The 27,313-nt window shown below is 45.1% G+C and overlaps 2 protein-coding genes across 5 annotated transcripts in view; one reads left to right on the forward strand and one right to left on the reverse strand.

The window, feature by feature from the left end:
* ANGEL1 (angel homolog 1) overlaps positions 1-27,313 on the reverse strand; it is a 188,393-nt gene that overhangs the window by 10,054 nt on the left and 151,026 nt on the right. Inside the window, exons 1-4 of one of the 4 annotated variants that reach the window (XM_035328252.1) lie at positions 6,075-6,215; positions 5,593-5,722; positions 1,258-1,857; positions 515-735 (exon numbers count right to left, since the gene is read on the reverse strand). In XM_035328252.1, the coding sequence (XP_035184143.1) occupies positions 515-735; positions 1,258-1,624 (588 nt within the window). In that variant the 5' untranslated portion in view covers positions 1,625-1,857; positions 5,593-5,722; positions 6,075-6,215. Of the gene's footprint in view, positions 1-514; positions 736-1,257; positions 1,858-3,081; positions 3,167-3,206; positions 3,214-3,272; positions 3,352-5,592; positions 5,723-6,074; positions 6,216-27,313 lie in introns of those variants that run through there. The other 3 variants (XM_035328250.1, XM_035328251.1, XM_035328253.1) reach the window with 3 other exon arrangements.
* On the forward strand, positions 9,902-25,550 carry LRRC74A (leucine rich repeat containing 74A). The gene is made up of 13 exons (XM_035328258.1): positions 9,902-10,017; positions 11,639-11,814; positions 12,465-12,572; positions 13,403-13,499; positions 13,889-13,938; positions 14,708-14,789; positions 16,492-16,577; positions 16,899-17,093; positions 18,244-18,339; positions 21,651-21,794; positions 23,184-23,291; positions 23,949-24,034; positions 25,335-25,550. Exons 1-13 carry the CDS (start codon positions 9,921-9,923, stop codon positions 25,408-25,410), a joined length of 1,401 nt encoding a protein of 466 aa, XP_035184149.1. The 5' UTR covers positions 9,902-9,920; the 3' UTR covers positions 25,411-25,550.

Below are 27,313 nucleotides of genomic sequence, written 5' to 3' on the forward strand. Positions count from 1 at the left end.
AGGAAGGTAGTGCAAAAGTGCACTCACATACTAAGCCTGCAAACAGAAAGGCCATCACTGCAACTCTGTCCTGTACTTCCCAGCTAGAGGATGACAACTTTCTGGGTCATATTAGTTTATCATTCAGTTATCCAGTGATGAGGTAAAAGATCCTTCATCACGCCAATAAAGTCATGAAGTTCTCTCCTATGCAGGCTTCACCTCCCTGCAAGCCTGGCCCTTCCCTGCCCAAAATGCATTACCTCTTCTTCCACTTCTGCTGTTTACCAAGTTAACCCCTGCTATCAAAGTATTGCTAGTTGCTACAGAAACATAGTCAAAACAAAACAGGCACCCAAAGAATATATACTCAAGGCCTCAATTAGTCTCAGAGGAATCAGCACTGAGTTACCAAGTAGCATCTTCCTACAACATCCCCCTCCCTTTTTAAACAAACAAACGAACATGCTGTTAGATCAAACAAGAAATTAAAATTCTGGTGATACCGACATGGAAGGGGCTCAGTCATACTCACATCAGGATCCCAGTGCTGGATCTCCTGTAAGAGGTTTGGAAGGCGGTAGTCCCAGTTCAGGATGTCCGGATGACAGTGTAGGTAAAGATCATGGCCCTGTTCCACCAGGTCCTGGGCCAGGATGTTGTACGACATGACTCGAAATTCAAAGAGAGGAGTGTTTTTTGAAGCTAGCTCACAAGGCTGGACAGAAAGATCCTCCCAGTCTCTCCATAAAATTTCTATATGCAAGAGACAAAAAAGCCAAATTACAGCCATACTGGGTACCCTTCTAATACTTTTGCTTCCCTGGGACCCAGAATACAGCCAATCTCATTCTCTAGGCTTGAGCCTCAGAGCAAACCCTCACCCACTCTGGGTTTTGGGTGCTTTGTTTGGATTCCTTTGAATACCTGTCAATGAGGATGGGTTAACAGAAGACCAGACAGAGCATACTGAAAAATTCAACCAACTTTTGGGTGCTTTCTGTATTTTTCAGGCACAGTTCCTGGGAAATTAACATATCAACATCCGGACAGTCTAAAAGCAGAGATTACCAGCTGAAACCAGCCCTGCCTCAGCAAAAACTTACTTTGTAGCTTTCACTAGCCAATCTTGTCAATTCTATACAAACTGATACAATCACTGTGTTACAGACAGGAAGCCCAGACCCATTCACCTTACCCAGACACAACAACCTAACCAGGTTCCCTACAAACACAAATTCCCAACTAAACATTAGATTCAGAGCTGTTGCCACTGACCGTGGTAGGGTACCTCCTCCAGGAGAGGACAAAATTGTACTGCATCCTGAACGGGCCAGGCAGGGGGCTCCGTTGGCACCATCTCTGCACCACCTGTTAAGCTCCATGCCAGCACGGCCGGGTCTTCATGCTGCCCTCCTACACTGATAGGGGCACAGCCAGCTATCTGGTGATCCGTCTGTGGCACCACAGCTGCCCACGGAGCGCTGCCTACTACAGCCACTGTTTCCTCCTCTGGTAATTTCTCCAGTTTAGTCACTGCATGTTCTTGTGGTTCTGAAGAAGCCAAGGCACATAGCTCCATGAGCTGCTGACCGGCACACCACGTGACTTCTGGAGCCGAATTCAGGTCGCTAAGGCTACTCATCAATAGCTCTGAACCTTCTAACCAGTCACTAGTGAGTGTAGCTGATACTTTCCCCACTGCTGGAGCACTCTCACTGGCTGGCAGATTCCCTGCTCCTTCCTCCAGCCACTGCTGGAGCAGGGCTTCTTGCTCTTCTTGGACTGACTTTCCTCTGGTTGCAGCAAAGATGCCTTCTATCTGGGTGGACGTGCTCTTCGCCAGAAGCACATTCTTTCGACAGGTAAAGAAAGCATCTGCCATTAAAAAAAAAAAAAAATAAATTAACATAATACAAATGAAAAGCCTTTCCCACTCACTTTTTTTTCCAATGCATTTGCTGTAGCTCAGTGCAACACAACCGTTCAGCATGATGACCCAAACAAGTGCCTCCCCTGAAGTAGTTACAGTCTAAATAACTTACCCTGCCTCTTAATGCTAGGCCACAGTCCAATTCTAGTTATATTAGTCAAAGTCACTGAAACTGTACAGCACAACAATGGCTTTACCAACTCCACAGAACGCGGTTCTAACTCAGGCAGTGCCACAGCCTACATCTGAGTTAAAAGGTGCTGTGGAAATTTTACCTGCTCTCAACAATACATGTGAAGGCGCAGTCTGTAGAAGTTAGCTGATGGGGTGCAGGGGTTACGAAGCCAAGTGCCTGTAGATGACCACTTGGAGCAAGTTTCTTTCGAGGGATTCAGTAAAAATGGTAAGGTAAGAGGCCTTAAGGTAGTTATATAAAATAAGAATGTGCTACAAAACTGTTCTGTCATTAAGAGATGAAAAATAAAGAAGCAGAGGGACAGACATGAACAATTAAAAGCGTTATTAGAGAGAATATATGCACAAAAGGAGTCCTGATAATGACTTAAAAACACCTGATGACTGATATCTGTGATTAAAATAAATCTGCTGTTCACATAACGCTTTTGGATACACTAGTATCAGCAGTGTGCGACAGAAAAAGACAGGGAATCTTTCCACCTGTACTGACATCGGAGATGACACATTTATCTCTTGCTATGAACTGTACACAAACACCGGTCCCTGCTGTTGACGAGCAATTCCCTTTCATCTCTTTTTTGCTGAGGTACCCCTGCAACAGTCCGCCACGCAGAGCAGTAACATACGGGGGTCGGGCAGCAACACCTCTGTGCTGTTACTGCCACCCCCTGCGAGCACAGGCCCAGCGGGGAGCGGCTGCACGCCACCCAGGCAGCGGGGCCGGGAAGGCTCCTGAGGAGGCCGCCCCCAGCTCCCGACACCCGCCCCGCGCTCCAGGGGAAGGCCCCGACACCTCGGGGCCGCTCTGCCCCTCTCCCGCACCCGGCGGGGCCACACCGGGGAAGCGGCCGCAGGGGAGCCCGCCGGGGCCCCGCCGCCGCCCCCCGCAGCCCGTTCGCTGCCCGGCGGGAGGGGAAGGAGCCGAGGGGGAGCCGGCCCCCGCCGCTGCCGCCCGCCCGGGGCCGGGTTACCTCGCAGGGCCCGGAGGAGCCGCGCGGCCGGCAGCAGCACGTAGCACAGCACGGTGCCGATCATAGCGCCCGTGCGCGGCCCGGCCTCCTCCGCCGCCGGCCCGGCCCCAGCGAAGCGACGCCACAGCACGGCCCCGCCTCAGCCCCGGCCTCACGGCACGGCTCGGCCCCGGCCCCGCGCAGGCACTCACCGTGCCCGGGCCGTCCTCTCGGCCCGCCGCACCGGGACCCGCTGGGACCTGTCCCGGGCCAGAGGCGGTGGCGCTGGGGCCGGGTGACGCCGGCCGCCTGACCCCGCCGCCCCGGGGGCGTGTTCCCGAGCGAAAGGTTTCGCCCTCTGTTCTGCAGGAGCCCAGAAAGTCAGTAACAACCCCCTGGGAAAGGCACCCAGTGAAGTTCCCTTTGCCCCTGCAGGGTTAATCGCTACGCTACATTAAGGGCTTTGCAGACCTGTAATCGGGGTGGTCGGGGCTTTGCAGAGGGCAGCGTCTGCGTGGACAAACCCCACTGGGAACAGTTTAAACCAACAGCACAGGAGTGTGTTCTCCCGCAGTGCTTTGCTCGCAGCTTATCACGGGTCTGTGAAACCACACGGCCTCATCCTCTGTGAGAACGCAGGGAGCACCTTCCAGAGCTGAGGCCTGCCACATGTTGAAGCCAGGCAATGTCAGGTGAAAGGAGAAGTCCTACTTGAAGTCCGTGTTTTTAGTATTTTGCTTTGTTCCACATTTTACTCTGTACAACATCCAAAGGCAAACAGATCAAACTGAGCACCATTTCAAGCTCTTTACACCAAACACACATATTTAATGCATTATGGTAATATACAAAATTGTAAAAGCTAACCCAGCTGAACTGCAATAACCTGTAAAATCACACTTGTCATCTGTTAGGGAGCATTTCAATCCTATACCCTATACCTCTTGCTTATTAGAGGTTGATTTCTGCTTCAGGTTAACGCTTCTCATATTTTCAGACAAAACCTTTGTGCCGCTTCTGGTGGTTCCCCTTCTGCTTGGAAAAGACACACAGCACACCTCTGGAGGGTGATCTCCAAAGCCTTCTTCCAAACTCTCTTATCAATGGGCTCTTGCAGTGAATTCAACAAGACTCCCCTCATCCCTGCCTGCTGTGCCGAGCGGTGCTGCCAAACCGTGCCCTTGATGGTCACCTGCTGCTGTCTCCCCAGTTATGCCTCAGACAAAACGCTTTCTGTCTCTTACACTATTTGTGTATTCTGATCAGTACAAAGGGCGTCCACAGCTAGGACCTGAGCTGATGGAATAGGTACATAAATAATAATCCAGCCAATGTAATTCTGAAGTCTACAGTTATAAAACCCCACAGATCATTGTTAGCAAGAAGCACACCGACTGCTGCAATGCAGTGCTCCGCTCTGCGTGGTATTTTCAAAGCGTTAAGGCAATACAGTGTCTTTTTCAAACTGGCAAAGCAATGTTTCCAATACCTGCATCCAGTTTTACATGAATCACAGCGCAGTGGCATCGGAGCACTTTCTTATTTCTGCTTCTTTGAGTTAGGACCAGATGTGTCATTGAGGGGGAAATTGAGGCACAGAAGCAGTGACTTGTCTCAAAATCCACAGATGTCTCTGGCAAAGCACAGCACTGGACTGTGGTCTCCCATATCCTGCTGTGGGAAGCAAACCTCTGGAAACCATCGTTGGTGTCTGCCTAAAGCAGAGGATGTTCTCCAGAGGAAAGATATGCGGCAGCAAGGGCTAGTGACCGGAGAATATAAAACAAGGCTGTTCTGGGAGAGGAAAGATCAAAGAAAGCATCTGAAGGCCCACCCCAGCCCACACCAGTCTAGTTGGACTGGAATTGGAGAACACTGGCCAGAACCACAGACAAGCATCTCGACAGCCACTGTTGTTTGGCCTATGCTAGAGAAAAATATTTACAAACCTTGGCAATAAAATCAAAGCTGACAGCGGTCATCTGCTTTGGGGTCAAACCTTCCATTGGTTTATGCAGCATGTTTTGTTCTATATATAAAATAACCCTATCGTGGCCTCTAATGACTGGACTAGTTGGGAGGTTTATGTAGAACTTAGGGAAACAAAAAGAGTAAAAATACCCCATCCCTAGGGAAATGGACTAAATGTATGTACCAGTTCTGCTCAACCTTTATCAGAAAGCCTCCTGGTTTACAATTTTGCTTCTAGCCAAAAAGGAAAGGTTACAGAGACCTCAGTATAAGTAATGCAAAATAATAAGTGTTGAGCAAATTTTAGCAACAACATCAGCTGGTGGGATGAATGAATACTCGATTTGAGGCTCCGTTAAGTGCTGACATGTTTACAAGCCACGCTGTTACAGAATATATGGGGAAATTGTCAGTAGAGAAGTCTGAATGCATTAAAGATGAAGAGGCTGATACACAAGTTTTACCCTGAGCTCCTTTAAGACTGCATGTGCTCCAGCCTGACTTTCTCATGTGAAGCAGTACAAACAGCCGTGCTAACCCAGAGGGAGGGAGAACTCTCACCAGAAGCCTGGCACCACTCTCAATATGCCTGGGGGTCTCACAGCCAGAGCCTCGTTCGCTCTCTTCTTGGTTACCGGGTGCTGATGCAATCCGAGCCCAAGCAGCGCTGGTTTCCCGAGACACCCAGAACCTGCATTCAGAACATGGAGCTGAGGTCACAGAAGGCCGAGGGCTGAGACAGGGTTCTCCTAACACCCAGCCAGCCCCTACTAACACAAAACATGATTCTCCTGCTCATGAGCAGTATAAATCAAGAACATCAACCTTACAACTAGCACCGTTGCTCTTACAGGCTTATCAGTTGTAGCCAAGCAGCTGCGCTTTGTGTGCACACGTTAGAGGGAATGGCAGGGTCTAGGAGGTGGCTGTAAACCCCTGACAGAGGAGAAAAAGCAAATAAACCCTCGGCTCACTGGTGGTGGCAAGGAAACATACCCATGGAGAATGAGTCTGAGAAGGACACAGGTGTGGTACTTACTTACCAGCTAAGTCATTTCAGAAATAGCCTGAAGTAGGCAAAGGCAGATCAGCAGGATCCGAGCGGGGGGGAAGGCAGTAGGGAGGCACCACCACAGAGAAATGGGGTGAGGAGGGACCCAGGGTGCGAATGCCCAGAGATGACGACTGCCATCTGGGAGCAGACTGGTAACCAGTCTGGCACCTTGCTTGGAGTACAAAATGCACCCTAAGTGAGCTGGCCAGTACCAGCTTCCCAGCAATTATGGCCAGCTGCCCTTAATTTCCCCGTATTTCCACAGATGTCAGGGCTCAGCAGTGTGTGAGATGAGATTCTAATTCAACCCTCCATTGCCTAGAGGGATGGGCAGGTTTTGAAGGGGGGCAATATAATTCTGTGAATGTGTTACCTAGAGTTAGGGTCTAGGTTTGTAGCATTTTGGCCTGATTTTATAGCTTAACTATTCCTATACTGCTCCCTCATGAAGTTTTATACTTGGCTGATTTAGTTACAGGGAACTGACTTTTTGCCCTGATAACTTTTAAGTTATAGTTACCATGGTACAGTTAATTTCTTGAAGTAAAGCAAAGAAATACTGAAAAGCAATTGAGATCTTAATATGCACCAAGAGTTACTGATTATGTTAGTGCTAAGCATTTTCTTATTAATAAATACAAACTCTTCACAGACATACCAGGAATTGTCTTACTAATTCTTTTGTCTTCTTTAATTGCATAAGTGTTTATATTTCTCAAATTTCAAAGCAAAACTTCTCAGCACCAGTATATGTGGGAATGCTCATCCATTGTATATGCTGGTCTGAGTGTTCACTAATACTAGGGGACTTTTTTTTTTAATGAATATTACACATCTACTTTCAGTAATTCTGTGCTGCCAATGCTATCAGCAAGCTCTTCTCAAAGTTCAAAGCCTTCTTTGCATTGTCACTTAGTCATTACAAGTTAATTTCTTATTTTCCTTCATAATACAATTATTTTAAAATAATCAAATCTATGAGACAACTCTCTTTGGTTCTTGTTTTCTTGTATTTAAATAGAGTATAAAACAATTTTTCAAGTGTTATGCAGTAATTTTCCCTGACGATTGCTCTAATAGATGAGATCCTTTCTCAGGATGTCTTCTATTGTTTCAGAATGGCATTTGACTAAATATCTGTTCTTCTTTTTCTGTAAAGATAGATCTGTTGATTGATTGATTTATTTATTTATTTATTTATTTATTTATTTATTTGATCCAGCAATAATAATTTACTGCATATGTGGGATTAGGCTGTTTTAGATAGCTTTTCTGCAAACCAGGCTTCTGTTCTTGGCTATAAACTCCTGAAGGCTTAACTCTGTAGATGGGGTCTGACATAATTAGTTACCTGCTTTCAAGCCCAAGTGATTATATTGAAGTTAATATTGCTACTGGTTTTTGGACAGTATTATTTTCAAAAATATTATTATCAGGAAATATCTGGTCAATTAATAGTTGGCTGCTGTTTTTCCTTACATATGGGATTTCATAATTCTGGGTAAAATGCTGGCTGAATCTGACTGATAGAAACAGTGAAGAGATTGGTATAACTATTAATCCTGCCATATTCTAGAGGCAAAATGTTGTCAGAATTTCTGGTTGTTTTGCATTGCGTCTTTTGGTGGTGGTGGCAGCCTAAATTATTCACACTAGGAGAAAAGAATTCTGTATTCTCCCACAAGTATCTAACATTTGTTTATAATTTATCTAGAAATATTCTGATATCCACATTGGCAGGACCTAAAATAGGAGATAAAAAATTGATTACCTTCACTAGATGACCAAGCTAGGGCACAGGCAGTTTTTTCCAAGCCTCATTTCTCATTTATTCAATATCTGACAACTTTTAGAATATTGGCTCCTAAATACGTCGCTTAAAATTTGCTTACATACAAAATCCCATGCACCTTGTAGCATTTTCTTCATAGATTCCTTCAACACTTAATATTCCTAATTTAGTGTATAGCCATGTAGTTTGACACAGCACCGAATTGACTCATTCTTAACAAACGTAAAAAGTTGCTTCGATCTAAGCATTTACATTCCTATCATTTTGTCTGCATACTGCAAAATGCGATGTTCCATTTTTCGCTGCTCCTGCTGAGCTATTATTCTGATGTATTTCTCTGCCTGATGTTCAACAAAGAGCTTTACTATCACAGGGATTTATCATATCACAGGGATTTATCATATATTTGTACAACACAACAGGGAACAAAATAAAACAACATCCCCAGAGAATAGGCGTTGTTAACCCAGCATACCAGAAGGTTTTGCAGGTATCTGGGTGCATCCCATATGAGCCTTGCATCAAACCATAGAGTGACCTCCCCTCCTAGCTCCTGGTCTGTGACTGGTCAAAGCTGTGCCTGAAGAAGGCTGACCAGAAAGATGTGCCTGCAGCCCCAGTGCCTCAGAAAAGGAGAGGGTGATAAGAATCTCCAGACCTGGCTCTTTTTACTGCATTGACTTTAACAGTGATGATTGAGAGTCAATGTTTTTTGACTATCTGCTTGAATAACCCCGTAACGGTACAAATATATGAATTAGTGTTAATTCTTACAGCTCCACAAAGATGCGGGGACCACTTCAGGATCTACCTTGCAAGGCTCAGTCCATGCAGTGTGGGGCTGGCTGACACTGGGCACAGGACAGCCCCTTTATCCGATGATAAAGTCTGGATGGGTTTTGCATGGCATACAAACAGGCTGTCTGTTCCCCAGAGTAGGAAGTTTGTGGATGGCCAGCACCGTAGGGTCTTTGAGGGATGAGGATCTGTGGGTACTATCATAGTATTCCAAATCTGGATGAGTTCTTTACATGGGATTTAGACATATTTTTACCTTTTCTTTTGCCTTTCCTGTGCTAAAGTAAACCCATCATTTGAACAAAGAAAGTCTGACAGAAGGAAAAGGCCTTAATGAAGGAGCTGCAGGGCTGGTTGAAATGCTGTGATGTGGGTGCCAGCTGGCCAGTTTTTTCCCTCAAGCAGATCTGAGTGAACAGCCAAACTGCAAGCTCCATGTCACACATCAATGCTAAGTGACACCCAGAAGGGCACAAACCGACAGGTCAACTGCCTGGAGCTCTGAAAGGAAGTAAGGAGTAAGGGAAGAAGGTGGTAAAAGCAGTGACAGGGAATCAGGTAAAGATTAAGAGTGGGGGGGGGGGGTGGAAAGTAGTTATTCACCAGGAATGATTTTGGCAAAACCACTCTTGACTCTGGTCTGCATTTATTCCTCTTAGAGAGGAATTTTCCGAATTCTCATTCTCTCTCACTGTAAAATAAATTATGACCTGTAGGCAAGAGAAGCTGTACCACTTCCAGTGGGTCTGGTTACACTCAGTCCCAACATACAATAGCATTCAAACACTTCTGCCCTGCTTGAAGAGTACAACAAAGCATTCCCAGCCTGATAGCACAGGCAGCCAGCAGTGTCCTGCCAGTGCCTGGGGAAGTGTGAGTCAGTTCAGGAGAGCTGAAAGGAGCTGGCATGGCTTTGGCTTGTAGGTTTGTGGGAAAGTGGGATGGAGAGGGGAAATTTGCTGTTGCCTGACAGACTCCAAAACTGCGGAAGGGGAGAAAGGCAGCTCAATGGGGAGTGAAGACGTGAGCCCGTCCCCACGCCAGAGCCAGCACCACATGGGTACACAGCACGGGGAGCGGTGGGCACAAAGTGGAGCTGGGGAAGGAGCACATCTGCAGCTTGTTGAAGAGGGGTGCAGACCTCAGTGGGAGCTGTGAGAAGTTCTGTCACGTACTGGGAGTCACGAATGTGCTGGCACTGACAAAATGAATCTGCTTGGTTTCATGGCAGACCAGAATGAAGAGATGTCAGACACCAGTGAGACTCCAGAGCCTCTGTCGCTGCCTGATGCCTCAGCAGAGAAGGCCACACGAGGCTCTGACACTGACCTAGAAGTTAAAGGTGAATATTGTCCATTCATCTGCCCTCACTAGCTTTTCCCCTGAGTCAGTGCTGTACCTACCAACAGGTATGTATCAGAAGTGAAGGCGACAGACACAAACAACCCCGGCAGGGTCCTGACATCCACTCGTCATCTGGTGGTTGAGAAAGGCAGAGGAGATGAATTTCCCTCTAGGAGCTCTCCCTTTGACATCAAGCATCTTCCTTCAGCTCCTGTATATAGGCCATGGCTGTTCCTTTGTGCCTTCCTCCCTCCTCCAGTCCTTAATAACCAGCATTACCAGACCAGCTAGCTGAAGCCAGGGCTGGGCCTCAGGCCCTGTTTGCGTGCTCCTGATGAAACACTGCATACCAGCTGTGGTCTGCATGCCACAGATTTGCCACAACTGTCCTAGACGGTTCTGGTTGCTCTTATCTCCTGCCCAGTGAAGTCAGTCCTCTGGCTAAACAAGTCATGCACTCATTTTTGTCACAGTAGGACCTGCCTATAATTTTGGATGAGTGCTTTCTGATTTGTTATAAATGGAAGGAAAAATTTAAAAAGAAAAAAAAAAAAAAAAAAAAAAAAAAAACACATAAGAATGCAAGGAAAAAGACTTTTGTGAGAGGCCTCAGTTTGAACTGGAAAAATGGTTTTGATGAGAAGAGAATTTGTCTTGAGGTCAGACCATTGGAAGCATATAACAACATGGAGAAATATGAGCTCTAAGTATGGGGTTTGATGAAGGAATTCCAAATGACAGGTTTTTGTGGAAATGCAGCCACCAGCTGCATTGATATGTCTCACTGCAGCTGTGTCAACAACACCCAGCGGCCAAGTTGCGAATGCTGGGATTCTTTCTGCTGTTCGTAAGCCAAGATGTTCTGAGCTGCCCTAGCTCTGCTGGCAGTATCAGCTGTATGCTTCAATTAAAATTTAAAGAAAAAAAATGATGAAAATGTTTTTGCCTGATGTCAGAAATTCTCAATTACACCAAGAAAGGTTTAGTCATATTGCAGACTGATGAGAAGCTACAGATGCCAAATGGAGAAGCAAGGAGAATACATTAACTCACGGAGGTGTGGGATACAGGGATGGGGAGAACCAGAGGGAAGATAACTTTTAAAGAGTGAAACCCTTCTGTTGTTGCATAGCGTACTTAATTTGGCTCCACCATGTAAAACTTTACCTAGGGCCTGAACCAATGAGTCTGGCATAGCTTGTTGATAGTTTGGTTTGAGTCATGAATCAAGGCCAAAAACATGAGGTTCTCATGAAGGCCAAGAGCGAGAGCTTGGTTGAGGTGGCTGCTTAGTTCTCTGCAGACCACTGGCAGGCTATTCCCATCTCCCACGTTGTCGTGGATGCTGAAGTAAGAACTCCTCTGCTCCTCGTCCCAGCTTTCCAGCACTGGGAATTGTTACAGATATTGGGGCAAGTCCTGTGCTTAGCACAGAAATGCCAAGACACCTGTGTGAGAGTGATTGCTTTGGGGAATTATTACCTCATACTTGTCAGCTGTTCCTTGTGCAAGGGACCCTCTGAACCCAGAGGGAGTCACGTGCTTGGGAGAAACATCCTCAGAATATGGAGGGCAAACACTGAATGGACCACTCATCAGTATATATTTTTTCTCCGTAGATCCTGGGAAAGCCTTTGCAGGTGTTACAGGTGCAGAGCTGTATCTGGAAGCATGCAGGCTGATGGATGTGGTGCCTGTCTCACACTTCACTCAGAACTTGGCCAAGCCTTATATAAACCTGAACCATCACGGTCTGGGGCCCAAAGGTGTCAAAGCCATTGCTATTGCTCTGGTGGTGAGTAGCTAGTAAGATTCGGACCATTGCTGCCAATGACAATAGGCATTTTAGGCCTCTCTCAGCCTTGGAAGCCACCAATGGATATACAGTGTGGGAGAAAAAGTCCTATCTTCCCCATAGGAACCCCGAGCCTCCCTTACATTTCCCTGCACAGGAAAGTCTTGTGTGGCAACTGCTGGCCTTTGCTGGAGTTACCCCAAGTTTTGCTCTTGCAAACTGATGTTCTTCCATGGGACACAGGCCCCCAGTGCTCCTAACCCCTACAGGGCTAGGGGTAGGTCTGGAGGGACTGGTATCCCCTACTCAGAGTCCTACACAACAATGTGCTTCACTCACCAATGGACAGGCTCAGGATGCCTGTTCAAGGAATTTGAGCTTGGATCTGAACCTGGCTCTCCATGGTGGCAAAAAGCAATGGAAAGTCCTATCTACTCAAAGCCTCTCCAGCAAAAGGGTCCCTCTTTTGTATGCCATCTTCCACTGCTATAGCTATGCCATGTCTCCTGACCACTGTCCTGCTCAGGACCTGCAACACCTTGAGGGGTTTGGAGGAAATGTCCAGTGTCTGTTGAACTGAGGAAACTACCCGCTAATGAAGCTTTTCATCTGTCTTTCATGTGTCTCTGTTTACCTTTGTGTCTTCCCAGTCCAATGCAACTGTCACCCGCCTAGAGCTGGAAGATAACTGCATTCTGGCAGAAGGAGCCATATGCATAGCAGAGATGCTACGAGAGAATTGCTCCCTTCAGGAACTGGTACCCAACCTGATGTAGTGTTTAGCCAAATGTATTGCTCACCAAGTTCAATCATCTGAGGAGTTTCATGAAGGAAAACCAATACATTCCATTCCAAGCTTTAACCAAACAACAATTGCTCCCATGCAAAAATATTCACATTCTGAAAATCATGATATTTTATGCTCATCTAATTTTTAAAAGTGCAAGCTTCTGAAAAGTGGAAGTGTGCATGTGATGAGCCTGGTGAGGATCACAGAGCCTGGGAGCCTGGAACTCTTCTTTTCATTAGCAGATGTGACAATAATTACCAGAACTAGGTCTTTCTAGGTCATGCTTAGCCAATGGAAAAAAAGTTTTGGTCAGGAACTTTTATTCTCCAGCATGATATGGGGAAAGTTTTGTAAATAGATTAAGGGAGTAATGCAAAATTTTCAGATATAAATCCTTAGGAATGTTCCTTCACTCTGAATCTGGGGTATGCAAAATGCATTTTACAAGGCCATGGGATCTGTGTTGCATTGGAAAAAAAGATTCTTGGCCGAGTGCCTCTTGGTTCACTGAAGACAAAGATCCATGTGAAACTGATGGCTCTAGGACTTTGTTCCTGTTATGAAGGAACAGGGATTAAACATACCTATAACTTTTATTAATTACTGCCTGGCTGGCATTTCTTTCTTTTTTTTTCTTTTTTTTCTTTTTTTTTTTTTTTTCTGGTCTTGCGTTATTCCCTTAATACCTTGGGCATTAAGGACACAATAAGGCTAATTCATTTTCTGGGCTCATCCTCCTTATTTTCTCCTTCCTTATTTCCATCCTCCTTATTTCCTTCCTTCCTTGTTTCCTCCCAGAACATCTCCAATAACCACCTAGGCACAGAAGGCGCTGAAGCCATTGCCAGCTTGCTTTTGGACAACGCATCCTACCTCTATGCTCTTCGGCTCTCAGGTGGGCTGCATGCACCCAGTGATAGCAGTGGAAGTGAAATGCTGTGTGTTTCATTTCAGTCTCTGATCCCAAGAACATTAGTCAAACTGTCAGCTGTGGCTCTGACAGGAACCCAGAGTGACAGTGTGGAAATCTAGATTTTTGTGACGTGATCAAAACCCCCAGCACCTCTGAAAACCAGTCCTGTATGAGAAACATAGATAATTGCTGTGTGTCTCTTACATCTTGGGATGATTTTCCTCTGGTGATCAAAGTAATGACTAACTTATCAAAGCCTGATATGGGCCATGATTAACTGGGCGCTACACCTAAAACCCGGCCTCCTGCAGACCCCAACACAATGCTAAGGGAAAGATCAGCATATTGTTAACACACATTTTCCTCCCCAGGAAACAACTTTGGAGAGGAGGCTGCATCATGCCTTGCTGAGGCATTGATGGTGAGTTACCTGCAATCCAAGGTCGTTTGCAGCCATGGCTGTGCAGCAGACTCCTTGTCCTGAAGCTGCCGTTCACTTGGCATGATTTCACGTGGCAATGCCCATATGATTTCCTGGCATAATTCTGCTAAGTGCCTCTTGCTTAATTCAGAAATGAGGGAGGCTGGGAGGACACAGAGGAGGAATTAACATTTCCTCAGGACAGCTGTGTGAGTCTGGCTGAGAAACAAACCTTCAGGACTGTGTAACAATAACAGAATAACATCTGGGTAATACCAAATTTTCGAGACAGATAAGTAGCCCAACTTCATAGCATTTTGCAATTCTTCAGCAATAAGAAGCTTGACTTCTCTTCTTAGTTCCTGTCTCAAAGTTCCATTGGCACCACCAGAAGCTGCCATGAAGCAAGGCTTTGAACTGATAACATAAAGTGCTCTTGGTTGGGATGCAATGGTGAAACAGGGGGCAGGAACAGCTGCAGGATGTGCTGCAGACCAGACATGAGCTGTGAAAGGGAAGTTTGCACAACACAAAGCCCGATTGCTTTTGCTGTCTTGGACAGATACTTGCTGTGATGTTATTATGTCTGAGAAAGCTCTGACTCGGGGTACACAGTGCTGCCATCTCCCTGCTGATGAACCCCCATGCGCCAGAGATTTCAATGTGTTTGATATCCTTCTGTTTCATCCTCATGTGGGGGCCTCAGCATGGCAGCTGGCTGCAGCTGGCTGGAAGATCTCATTCTCCCTGCACATTTGTCTCTTTTCAGGGCAATTACCAAGTGAAGAAGCTGGATCTCAGCCACAATGAGTTCTCTGAGAAGGGAGGACAGCTCCTGGGACAGATGCTTGGTAACTTAATCTATTTCTCCCCCAGAGCCAGGATTGCCGGCACGCTTACTGGGGGACACAATGGGGCCAGCACAGTGAACATGTATTCCTTCTCCAGCAAAAACATCCCATGCCATGACCTGGTGGGTAGTACAAAAGACTGGACTTAGGGCTTCCTGGCTGGTCCACCTGCTCACCCTCATCAGCACAGGTGACTAGCAACTGCGTTTGACTGCTGTATCAGAACAGAAACGAAGGATGAGAAACCACGGTAACAGAGCAATCTGTGTCAGAGAAAGGGGAGCTGAAAGAGAAGTCCCTCAGGGAGTTTAAAGCAAAACATTACATTTTACTGAAATCCAATAGGATCAGGGCTGTTGTTTGTTTAAACTTTTGATCACAAATTTCAGGAATGATTTGTTTTTTTAAATAGCCCAAACCGTAATGGTTTGAGTCATTGTACAGCAAGCAGCAAGGGAAACAAATTAGAAAGAAATAAAATAAAGTTGCCTTATTTAGCTGGTCAGACAAAGTAAGATCCAGAGCGTGTAGTAGCCCTAGAGAGGGAAAGCGAAAATAAGAGTTAAAATCTTTCAGTAATCTCAGGTGCTGTTAGCGCACTTGCATGAATACCTGATGGCATTTCTTCCCTCAGCATTTCCAACACACCTGCTATTGTAACAGCCACGAGCCTGTGACCAGAGCATCCTGTGTGCCTTAAGCATTCCAGTAATATAAAGCCTTCAGTTTAATTAGCACTTTCCTTCTCCTGGTTCAGTGTTTCCACTGACATGAACCTTCTTCTAATTGCAATCAGTGTCTTTCAAAGATGGACCAGTTAAAGCTGCAGTGAGGGACACAAGGCACTGTGCCCCTGCCTTGGACAAGCCTGCAGGGAAGCCAGGAATCAGTGCTAAACCTTGTGACCTTCCCAGCCCAGAAAAATGCATCTCCAAACTAAAAGGCCTTACACCCTTTCTTTCATTCCCTCCAGCTCACTTGAGGCAGGAGCTGCGGAGATTATTGCAGAATCTGTTACTTTTCTGTGTTTTTTTTTTTTTTTTTTTTTTTTTTTTTCTTTTAAATGAATATTTTAAAGTCAGCTAAATTCACCATCTGCCTCCGTCCATCCTCCCATCCGTGGAAAATCTGGATGAGAAATTCTGTCTGAGAATGAGAAGCGTTGGCAGCAAGTCCTACCCCTCCCAGTGTCACAGCAGGCCCAAATGAATTCGCACATACCCTGCTCTAAGTGGAATTTACACTGTGAGGTGTGCTCTGCATGTGAATTGGCAGTGGCACATATACAGCTGGGCACAGCTACTATAGGAAGCTGAATTCCTCTCCTCTGCTAATCAAACACAGGCAGCTCAAGTCTTGATATTTTAGATGTGGCAAGGAGAATCCAGACGTTTTTCACAGTGAGAAACACAGTGTCTACTGATAGAAGAAATCCTTCCACTGTCTTCCTCCCTCCCTACTTCATAATTCATTCTTTATTAAGTCAGAAGAGGCTGTCTTCCCTCTCTGCTTGTGATCAGCAGCCCATTCTCTGTTCTCTGGATGCAGTGGAAGGGAAGACTCTGTATGTAAAGGTTCCCCTTACAGCAATTAGCGAAGGCCAAGGCTGAATCCCCAGCAAACTTTCTCTTAGCCCCTAACTGTGGTCAGCATTTGTGCCCAGGCCACTCTTCACGAGCTAACACCTCCGTTTCTCTCTTAGCCAGCAACACAGCACTGGAGATACTGGACCTGAGCTGGAACCACCTGAAGAGGAAGGGGACAGTGGCACTTGGCACAGGTCTCAGGGTAGGAACACTCCTGTTTTGTGACACTTTGGTTGAAACACTGATTGGGAACGCACATCCCTGAGGTCTGAGCAGGATTCAGTAGCTCTAGCAAGGCTCATCCTACTGACAATAGGAGTCAGTGCCAGGAGAACTAAAGCAGTGAGTAGGTCTGGTGGACCTATGGATGGAGAGACCCTGGTGACATTGCAGAGCTGTTGGGTTCACTGGGGCTGGGCTGGGTGGGATTCAAGAGATGCTTCAGTCTCATCCAGGCAAGAAGGGGTAGAGTGGTACACATGGTGGGCATGCAGCACCTGAGATCTTTCTTCTCTTCCTGGAGGGCAATGGTGCACTGAAAATCCTCAACCTTTCTTGGAACGGCATTGGGAATGAGGGAGCACAGGCTCTAGGAGAAGCTCTCAAAGTGAATAGCACGCTGGTTCACCTGGACATCAGCAACAACCAGATCAACAATGAGGGAGCCAAGAAGCTCTGCAGGGGCCTTGAAGTCAATGGGAAACTTGAAGTCCTGAAGGTAAAATAAAGCCCAGGCAGGGCTGAAGGAATAAATGAGGGGAGTAGAAAGATCTGAGTCAGGAGGCACAGAAGACAGAGGTGAGCTGTCTGAGAACTGGGAGTAATGAGTATTGTTCTGGTTTGAAGGTGAACAAAGCAGAAGGAAATTCTATCCTGTGAATTTCTGCCAGGGCAAAAGAGTTGTACCGTTCCCTCAAAAAATCCCCCAAAGTCAGGCCTTGGCATAACCCCACACCCATTATTACCCCAAAGCAGTTGATTCCTGTCGTATCTAGTCTCAGTCAAGTGAGAGCCTAAGCATTCAGCAGGTCAGCATACATACATAAAATATAGTTGCAAATGTAGATTTATATGTAACACATATTTCAGTGTTAGGCAAAGGTTCAGCCTGAAGTTTGCAGGTGGGACAGAGCATGCCTTTCTCAGTGTGTTAATGATTTGCTAAAAATATATTCAAACACAGGATAAAGTTCCATTGCCACATCAGGGCAATGCCACAGCACTATGCTGAGGTGCTAGCAGTATTATCCCCAAGGAGTATTATCAAGTCCTGGAAGAAGAAAGCCAAAATTGCCTCCTAGTAAGCTAGGGATCAATAATCCTGAAAGGGGGCAAAGCTGAATAAACAGCCAAACAATCTTCAGAGGTTAAGCTTGAAAGCTAGTATGTCTTCTCAATCCAAACTCATTCTGCAGGAATTCAGCTCAGAAAAGTCAGCTAGCTTATGAGCTGGATTCTCAGCCAAATTTAACATTGCCATCCCGAGAGCTTGCAAATTCCCCATTCAGATGAGCTTTAATAGCAAACACATCTTCAAATGCAGTCCATTGCCTCAGCCTCTCCCATCACATGGCTGAGCGCAACCCACATCAATACGCCCCTGCAACAGATGTAAGGGACCTGACATGTCAAACTTCACGTGTGGAGGCAGATGGAGGCTGAGAAGGCAACTCCACTGGAAGGCTGCAGTGCAGAATTTTGGGTGACAGGGACAAGAGGTCATGAAATAAAGAGCAAACCCATCGCAAGGGACCACATTAATCCTACAGACCTACTGACGTATGAGAGGAAAGGGTCACAGCTTACAGCATGCCTCCTGCATGAAATGCTCACTCTTACTATGTCTGTCCACATCTCTTCTCCCACAGATGGCCAATAATCCCCTGACCGTGGAGGGTGCCACTGCGCTGGTCATATCTGTCAGAAAGAACCCCAGTTCCATGATGGAGGAGATCAACATCTCAGTAAGAGCTTATGTGCTGGAAAGCCTCAAAGTCCAGACACTACACATTTTTAGGAACTGCATGGATCCCAGAGCTGCCCCTTCCAAAACTGTTTTGAGGCTTGCTGTCTGTTTCATTTATGCACAGCCATTAACAAAAATGGCAGGCCTTCTAGGAGCCACATGGAAATCATAGGACCTTAGCCTAGCTCTGGAGAGGTGTCTGTAGTATCACCGTGTTTCACTCCCTCCCATTTTGCAGTAGCAGAACAAGAACAAGGAATGAATTCAGAGCGGAGGATGAATATTCTTCATCCCATGCGCGGTGTCCCTCCAGAGTAACCTGAGAAGCGAGATACTGTAAAGTGCTTTGATACTCTGTCAGGATGTAGAGGAGCAGAAAGATATGGATGCAATGAAAGTAAAGTGATTTTATTAAAAATAAATAAATAAATAAAAGCCAGCGTGGAATGAAAAAAAAAATCAGAGAGGCCAAATCTTAGTATGCATTTCCTACTGTAGCAGGATGGTAGTGTGACACATACTGCTGTAACCTCATGTGCTACTTCTAAAATTACAGACAGAAACGTTTCTAAGGCCCTGAATGAAGGCATGGCTGCATCCCACACTGGGGAGAGACCTGGGCACAAACCAGTCTGCTCCCATTCCTCCCATCCAAGCAGTGGTGCTTTACGGGAGTGAAATCAGGCTTCCAGGCCTGCAAGGACTTACAGAAAGTGGCCTCAGTGGCCTCATGTTCCTTCGTCCACCTTTGGGAGTGCCATGATTAAAGGAAGGAACTTTTTCAAAAAATTACATTTGAGACTTGAAAGATAAATAATACGTTCACGCTTGAAACAAGCTAGAATATTTCATGGGCAGTTTTAGGGACTTAGGTAACAGGTAGTATCCTTGTCCTGTGGTTACTGTGTTAAAGAAAGAAATGAAAACAAAACAGAATAAATAATATTCATCTGTGGAGATGAATACTCCTGAGAGTATTGAGGACTTGCAACAGAGATCATGTGAAGAGTGGGTATTCCTTTAGGGCAGACATTTTTTTCTGTATAAATTAACATCAAAGAGAATCTGAAGAATTCTACAGTCTGCAAGGACTCAGGCCTCATTTTACGTCAGAAAACTAAAACAGGCTGTGCGGGGATAAGAGACTTTATTCTAGTATACACGGTGTTGTTAGTTTAATTACTAATAATCTAAACAATTCATAAACTTGGAAAGAGTAATATATTTTGGTTAAATTCTGAGCAATTGAAGAAATTATTGAAATGCATTTATTTAAAAGGAGCTACGTGAGAAATTTTGAGGCAAGGAGTTAATTAGCATTAAGAGTCTTAAATACAACCGACATCTCACAATGTATTTCTGCTTGTCAGAGTTAAGTGATGCTTTCTTCTCCTTACCCCTCAAAAAATTACCTGGCATTTCTTAAGATAAATAGTTGATGCCATAAATTTACGATATTAAAGGATCCCAGTCAAATGTTTGTAGGTAAATGCCTCATCTGTCTGACAGACTTCATTCCACCTGTGAAGTAGGAAGTCTTGCATTTCAGTTCAGAATATTTGCAAATACACATCTCCAAAGATCTGCTGCTGTCTTAAACCTTTAAGAATTTAGCAAAGGTTTTAATCTTTAGCAGGTAACTTAAGGGAAGACATAAACAAAAGCCTTTTCTGCCCCTTTTCCCAGTGATAAAAGTCTGTATTGACTTTCAAAGAATGAATAATTAGTGTGTCTGTAAGACGAATTTCAAATAAGGATCATATCTAGAAACTTCTGCATGGGTTTGACAGCACTAGCAAAGGCAAAGTGATAGAAAGGCGCGTTTTTAATGATGTAGTTTATTGTTTCTGACAACATTTCTAAGCACAACTGTTCCCCACTCTCCTTCCATAATCTACTTTTTATAGAGCTTCAGCTTGCAGTTACTGGCTATCAAATATTTTATGGAAGGCATGAATCAAAGCAGCTAACCTACCCCTTTTCACCACCACAGTACAAAAGAAAATGCCATTACTTATCAGCTGCCCATGTGTTGCTTTTTCTGAGCTGTTGGCTGACTGTGTCAAAGACGCAGAAATACACCACCCAGCTCCCTCCAGGTGATCCCAGCAAGGTCTGTCAGGCCAGGCAGTGTGATGTGCAGCTTCTGAGGTCACACTGGCGGTCTGCTGGCTTTCTGCTGGGGACAAGGCCAGGCTGGCAAGCCTTGGAGAGAGCTGGTGGCAGGCAGAGCCAGCTCAGGCTCTCCTGTGCTGGGCTCCCAGGACTGAGCCGCTCTGCTAGCCTGCATTCTGCAGGGAGCTCATCAGTGAGCCACTCTGCACCTGTAAAAGAGTTGAGTCTGAATGAAAGTGAGTAAGCCCAGCCAGACCCAGACCAGTTCAAGACTGTCCTCATGCAATTGCAGTCAAGACCTCACCGCAATGTAGAAATCTTCAGCTCAAAAGAAGCTGTAAGAATTCATTGGGATACTTATAGACACGCTTTAGGGAAAAAAAAATATTATGCTTGATGCCATGGGAACTTCCCACAATGACATAAAAGAGAAGTTTTCATGACTTTCCTGATATTGAACTGCCTTGAAATTTCCCACAATTAAATATGTAACTAACATAATATATGAACATGTATTTCCCTACCATCATGGATATGAACAAAATCAAAGCTACGTTTTCAAAATATCAGTAAAGATGAAAGTAAATTTGTTATAACTTACATTTGGAAGAATAAATTATAGAGACAACAATATTTTCATTGATAGTTTACTTTCCAACATCACAAAACCCTCCAACAAGACACTGCTGCTGCCCGTTCTATAAGTACTAAAACAGAAAACTGAGTCTGAGGCCTTATAGGCCTTGGCTGATTTTTTTTTTTTTCATTTTTACAGAACCCTGAGACAAATTTTGGCCATTAACTAACAGTTAATGCCTTGCAGTCTGCATCTTAACTGAATGGAGAAGAGACCCATGTAGAACTGTCTCAGGGGTAAACAAGAATCACCCAACATAAGAGGTCTTCAGTGGAGATATTTACCTAATGTACATCTACCTTGCATCAAATTAATGTCTACATATATTAATAGATCATTTTCTAATTCAAACATGAGAAAAGAGAAGGAAGAATAACAGTTATTTAGAGTTGGGCTTCTGTGGGATTCCTCAGAGTGAAGAGTAGAGATGGGAAATGGCAGCACCCTTAGGAGAGAATGCTTACTGTTGATTGTAGATGGATTTGTTAATGAAAGCAAGTCTTGGTCATTCTCTGGGCATGCACACTGACTGCAGTCTCCTTCCTCCTATGAACCAGAATGTGTTGGTGAATGAAAATTTCATCAAGTTGCTGGATTTTGTATGTCAAGCACGTCCTGAACTAGATGTCATCTATGGTGAAGTTGAAGGTCATATCTCCAAGATCCCCAAGCAGCACCCAAATCCTATGAAACTGATTCAGGTGAGCTACTGAACTTTGTCCGCAGCTCCGCTGTTCACAGGACACAAGCCCAAAGCACCTGGAGGGAGGGAGGCTGGAAGGGGTAAGCTCTCTTCCAAGTGGGAAATTCAGTCAAATTCCTTCAGAAAAGTATATTCATAATCACTATTGCATGTTCATTTCTCTTATTCCATGCAGATTGACTAAGCAAATCCTTTGATTTTCAGAGGCCTTGGGATCTGAGAGAACTAGTCTAAAAAAAAACAAACAAACCAAAACAAAACAAAAACGTGTTTTTTTTCGATTTGCATAGTTGTGATTTAGTAACAATCATCCCATACCTTTGTATGACATCATTCATCCACATAGTTTCCTTTAAAATGTGCATCCAAATTATTTCTTCTGCAGCTGAGAATACTGACAAAGAGGAGCCGTACAGTTTGACAGCTTTCAAAAAGCAGTGGCAGGGATGACAATATAAGCAAACCCTAAGTGCTGTAATCACTGAACAGTGCCGTCTGCCATTTCCATCTGAATAGATGTTTGCTAGCTGCGGAAAACAAACGGATGGATTTCAGACCCAAAGGAGCGTACATCCTGCTCACCCAGCCCACCACAACAGCTGACTCTCACAGACCCTTTCCTGACAGTTGTGATTTAGCATCAGAATGAGTGCACTTCATAAAAATAGGCGATGGTAATAGAAACAAAAACTGTTCTAAATAGGAATGACTTGGCTTTTTAAGGCCTGTAATTTTTACGGAGAGCAGCAGATGGTGCTGTCCTCCTTGCTGGAAGGCACTGGAGCACGGCTGGGTTAGTAACACTGCATTACTAGCCTTACTGTGCTTTTCTAGCTGCTGTGCAGATTTTTAGCTAATTGGGTGAGACGTTGCTGTAGACACGGCTTCAGATGAAATTAAGTAAAAGTTTGGGCTGTTAGTTCACATCACACAGCGCCTCTGTCATTCACGGCTAGCAACACTAGCATGGCTTTGCAGTTTTTAACAATAGTTATGGCACTCAGATGTGTTCTCCTTCGGGCAGACGGGAATTGAGAGAAGAGCACTAACGTGATCAGGAAAGGACTGTCCCTAGGTTGGACAGCCTAGCCAAGCGGCGCTGGTGGGCTGAGGACCAAATAAGTATGCACAGTTACCAGAAGAAACAGCTTGGATATAGGCTTACTACTGTGACCCATTTTGAGGGAGAGGGTGTAACTGAGAAGAATGGGATTAGCCTGAGTGTTTTCTTCTGACAGTAGCTGCATAAGGAGTTAAGGATATATATATCAGAGATGGGCTCAGTAAAGGCAGGGTGACAGGCGGAGGAATAAGGGGAGAGCTCGTGGCAGCCATCAGCGGCTATTTCAGCTCATGGCTGTGCCTGTTTTCTCTCTGCTTCTCTTAGAAATATTTGAATGAGCACAACCTGCGACTCTGGGACTTTTTTCAGAAAATTGACAAGGATGGAAACATGAAGATCCCTGTGACAGCCTTCCGGAGAGCCATGATGCAGGTGTGCCCCAGAAAGCACGGCCAGGAGGCTCTCCTGACAGGGTACTGCTCTGGGGAAACCCCTCTGCTGCACCACAGCCACCAGTCAGCCCTGCTGGTGACGTTGTTCCGACTAGAAGGCTAAATTCACAAATTCACCCACTGCAAAAGTTGAGCCCTCAGCAAGACCCAACAGAAATGCTGTGACATCCACTAAATACTGCAGAGGACATCGGTGATTATGGATCACCTCTAGAGTATCACAAAACCCTTGTAAATTAGAGGTCAGTTGTTTGTATAGGATATAGCTACAGGATCTTGAAAGATAATTATGTCTTACTGCTATGGGAAAGTGAATAAGAAACATTTAAATCCTTGCCCCTACACACTGAGTAAACAATTTTCTTCCTGCCAAAACCACTGTGGTGCTTGGATCAGTAGTACTGGTCAGCTTTCCATTATGCTATTTTACACCCTTACAAAAAAAAAAAAAAAAAAAAAAAAAAAAAAAAGGTATTTTTATCCTCCCCAACATCCCTCTGTATTTTTACATCCCATTTTTCTCTATGAACTAGGCTATCTCCTCACCTATTAAAAGATGACCAGGCCCCAGTCTGACATGGAGGATTTTTCTGCCTTAAAATACCCAGGACTGCTAGCATTTCTCTTCTTCTCCTAGCAATCAAGCATCCCACTGGACCGAGTCCAAATTAGGGAACTAGTGCGCAAGCTGGACCGGAATCAGACAGGAATTGTGGACTATAGGTGAGTGAGTGACTCCACTTACTGTCCTGTCCTGTGTTTCCCTTTTAATTTGGCACAATACCAAGTAAACACATCCTTACTCACTTTAGGGGGTGAAGGGACACTTGGTTTTGGCCAGTCCTGCAACACGACCACACATCACTTACCTAAGTGGAAGGCAGATCACACAACACCTTGTATGCTTAGAAGCCCTACTGAGTCAAATGAAGTCAGTGTTACTTTTCTGTTTCATAAACTTGCTGTGCAAGCGCACAGATCTCAGAGCTGAACGGCATTTTCATTCACGCTCTTAAACCTGTGTGAGAAGCATCAGTTCAACACTGTTCTCCCCCTGAAGCTAGAGTACGATTTGCAAAGACAGCATATCTGTGCCTTCAGACCTTTTCCTCCATCCTTGGGGACTTTAATTTTTTCCTTCTCTCTGATCCTTCTTCTTAAGAGACCTAGTTTTCCCTGGAAACCCACCTTCAAACTACAGAACTTTTCAATCTCTTGAAAGCGCATCTTTCTTAGTGCCTGTAGCAATCATGTCCAAGTTCTGAGAGTCTGAGCAGTCAGCAGCAAACTCCTTGGAGGTTGTCAGTCGCTGCAGGCTAAGCCGTTTGTCATTGGACCACAAATTTCCCCCTAGATTTGCAGTCAGCTCTGCCATGTGACTCATCATCTGAAAGCCCTGTTAACCATGGCCAAACATTCCCATCCCTCACTACATACTGATGGGTTTAAATGTGTGCTGCAGTCTAGTTCTAAGGCTAGAAGCAATGGGTCAGCTTTGCAAATCTTTTCACCCCTTATCCTCCTAACGTCTTCAAAGAGCAGCTGAGAAGTGAATGACTTTGATAGATCCAGTCTTTACTCCTTTGTGTCTGTTGGTGCTGTGCTAAAAGCATCTGTTCTCAGGCACTACATGGGCCTTAGCCTGGTTAATCTTGAATCAGAGGTTACATGGGGTCCCCGACTACTTTAGGCACAAACTACAGAACTATGGCTCAGCAGTAAGCAAACCGGGAACTGTTGAAACCCAGTGGACGACAAAAACTTCATTTGGTGCCATTAATGCTGCTGAGTTGATGTGTAGGGAAAAAATAAATACAGATATCTCCTCCTTATGTGCATTTTAGCACTGCAGCATGTATGTTAGTGGTAATATTCACTTTGTAGACAAGAGTTGTGCCGTTAGCTGTGTGACTGTGCCCACCTCAGACTGGTTCCTCAGGGTCCTATCAGCAGCTTAAAGAATCTGACAGGCAAGATTCACTTTACTAGATTAATATTTTTTCATCTCTTTCTTTTGAATTAGTCACTTAAAAGAGCAGAAGCCAGCACAGAAGCCTGTGGAAGGGGAAATGAAGAAAGAAGAGAAGGAAGATATGTAAAAATGAAGTAAGGAGGTGTCAGACAGTGAAAGGTAGTAGGAGAAACACTGGAAGAAAGCTAAGAGTGGCCCTGGGCTTGGGGAGGTCTGATGCTGGAGAGCTTTGATAGTGTAAATTATTGACTGTGGAAATAAAGTTGGTGTTCCACCACACAGCAGGTCTGGTCCTTTTGGTTAGGGACAGAACAGACTGGCTGGTTACCAAATCTATCTCATTCTACATGCTGACAATGCTGAACTTATTTTCAGAAACAGAGCCCAAAAGCTGGAATGGGAAAACCAAGAAAATTCATGTATTGTTATTATCCCCTTTAGAGGGAAAGCACATGGACAAAGACCGGAGCAAGTGCCCTGCAGACAGCCCCTACCAGACTTAGCTGCTTTGATGCAGGGACCTTTGCAAAAATAATTAAATTAATGTGAAACTACAGCTAATGCTGCTTTAAAAAAATATGGGTAATAGGAATTTTATTAAATAGCTCCATGGGAAAAGATATGCTAGAAGGGTGGAATCCATAACTGATTTTATTGCTCAGATTAGCTGCTCAGATACTGAACTGCTTTTTTTTTAAATCAACATAAAAAACTAACAAAGAAAGACTTCACCAACCCTTAAGAAGTAATGAAAGCCTTGCATATATTAATGTTTATAAATAAGCAATAAAAAATATAATCAGAGAATTATGGAATGTCTTGGGTTGGAAGGGACCTTAAAGATCATCTAACTCCAAGCCCCCTGCCACAGACAAGGATGCCACCCACCAGATCGGGTTGGCCAATATATACATGTGCAGATGAGCAGATCCACAGGAAGTACATTTTGCCATGTGAGCAACTTCCAACATAGACTATACCACAAAGAAACTAGGAGACTTGAGACGTTGACCAGCAAGAGGAGAGGAGTGGAGAGGAGAGGAAAAGGAAGAATTCCTTTCACTACCCATTCATTACATCCTTTTCACTCTCCGTCCATTCACTAGATGATCTTCAAGGTCCCTTCCAACCATTCTATGATTCATTCAATGAATTCTCAGCTGGAAAAAAAATCTTCCAATTAGAGTTCAGGTGGCTCCAGTGTCTCCTGAGAAGCCAGCCTGACTGTTGACATGAAGGTGCTGCTATGGCTGCTCAGTAGTCATCTTCAATACCTGACTGACTGCTAGGCTTTAACTCATTACCCCAGCAAGTCTGTGTCCTCTGATGTCTGTGACAATCCCCCAGCTACTCACAAGTCTATGGACATTTCTTGTACACACACATTAGTCTTTCTTCCAAGCTGAAGAATGCCACCCATTCAATCATTCCTCATGGGACAGGCTCTGATGGTCCTTGTTTCCCTTCTCTGAACGATTCCTAGATGGAATATGTGGGCATCAGAATACTGCAAAGAGCATTCAAGATGCTGGAGGGTTTGCACATGCATGGGCATAACACCATGGGGTTTGTCGGTATTGTTCTCTTTTCCTTTCCTAATCATTTGTAACATTTTATTAGTTTCTCTCAGCTGTTACTTGGCATTGAGGCATGTTTTCACAGAACCATACACCAGACCTGCAAGATCTTGCTCCTGAACACCAAGGCCCACCGCGAAGCCCACCCTTTTCTACGTGAAAAGCACGGAGAGGGGCGGCACGCCTGCCATTTTACAATCAAGACTTACTCCTAAGAGCTGCTGGGACACCACTCCTGTGACAAGCAAGGCCACTCCTGCTGCAGGGCTTTGCGACTGCCGGCGCCGGCCACCAGATGTCCCCTCAGCACCAGTGGTGGAGCAGGGAGCGCGGCCCGGGCCTCCCCTCCCTGCAGGCGCTGGGCCCCGAGACCCAGCGGCCGTGCCCGGAGTCCATTTTCAGCCCCTCTTCTGAAAACGGCTCCCTGGCTTCTATCCTAAAAAATGCTAAATA

This window comes from Oxyura jamaicensis, chromosome 5, assembly GCF_011077185.1.
Source record: "Oxyura jamaicensis isolate SHBP4307 breed ruddy duck chromosome 5, BPBGC_Ojam_1.0, whole genome shotgun sequence".
Classification (NCBI taxonomy): Eukaryota; Metazoa; Chordata; class Aves; order Anseriformes; family Anatidae; genus Oxyura; species Oxyura jamaicensis.

What these genes read in the sequence shown, in the direction of transcription:
- LRRC74A (XM_035328258.1), top strand. Translation starts at nt 9,921, where the DNA reads ATGTCAGACACCAGTGAGACTCCAGAGCCTCTGTCGCTGCCTGATGCC. An exon ending in GCCTTGCTGAGGCATTGATG is followed by an intron (nt 13,939 to 14,707) that starts GTGAGTTACCTG and finishes GTCTCTTTTCAG; the next exon opens with GGCAATTACCAAGTGAAGAA. An exon ending in GGAAACTTGAAGTCCTGAAG is followed by an intron (nt 17,094 to 18,243) that starts GTAAAATAAAGC and finishes CTTCTCCCACAG; the next exon opens with ATGGCCAATAATCCCCTGAC.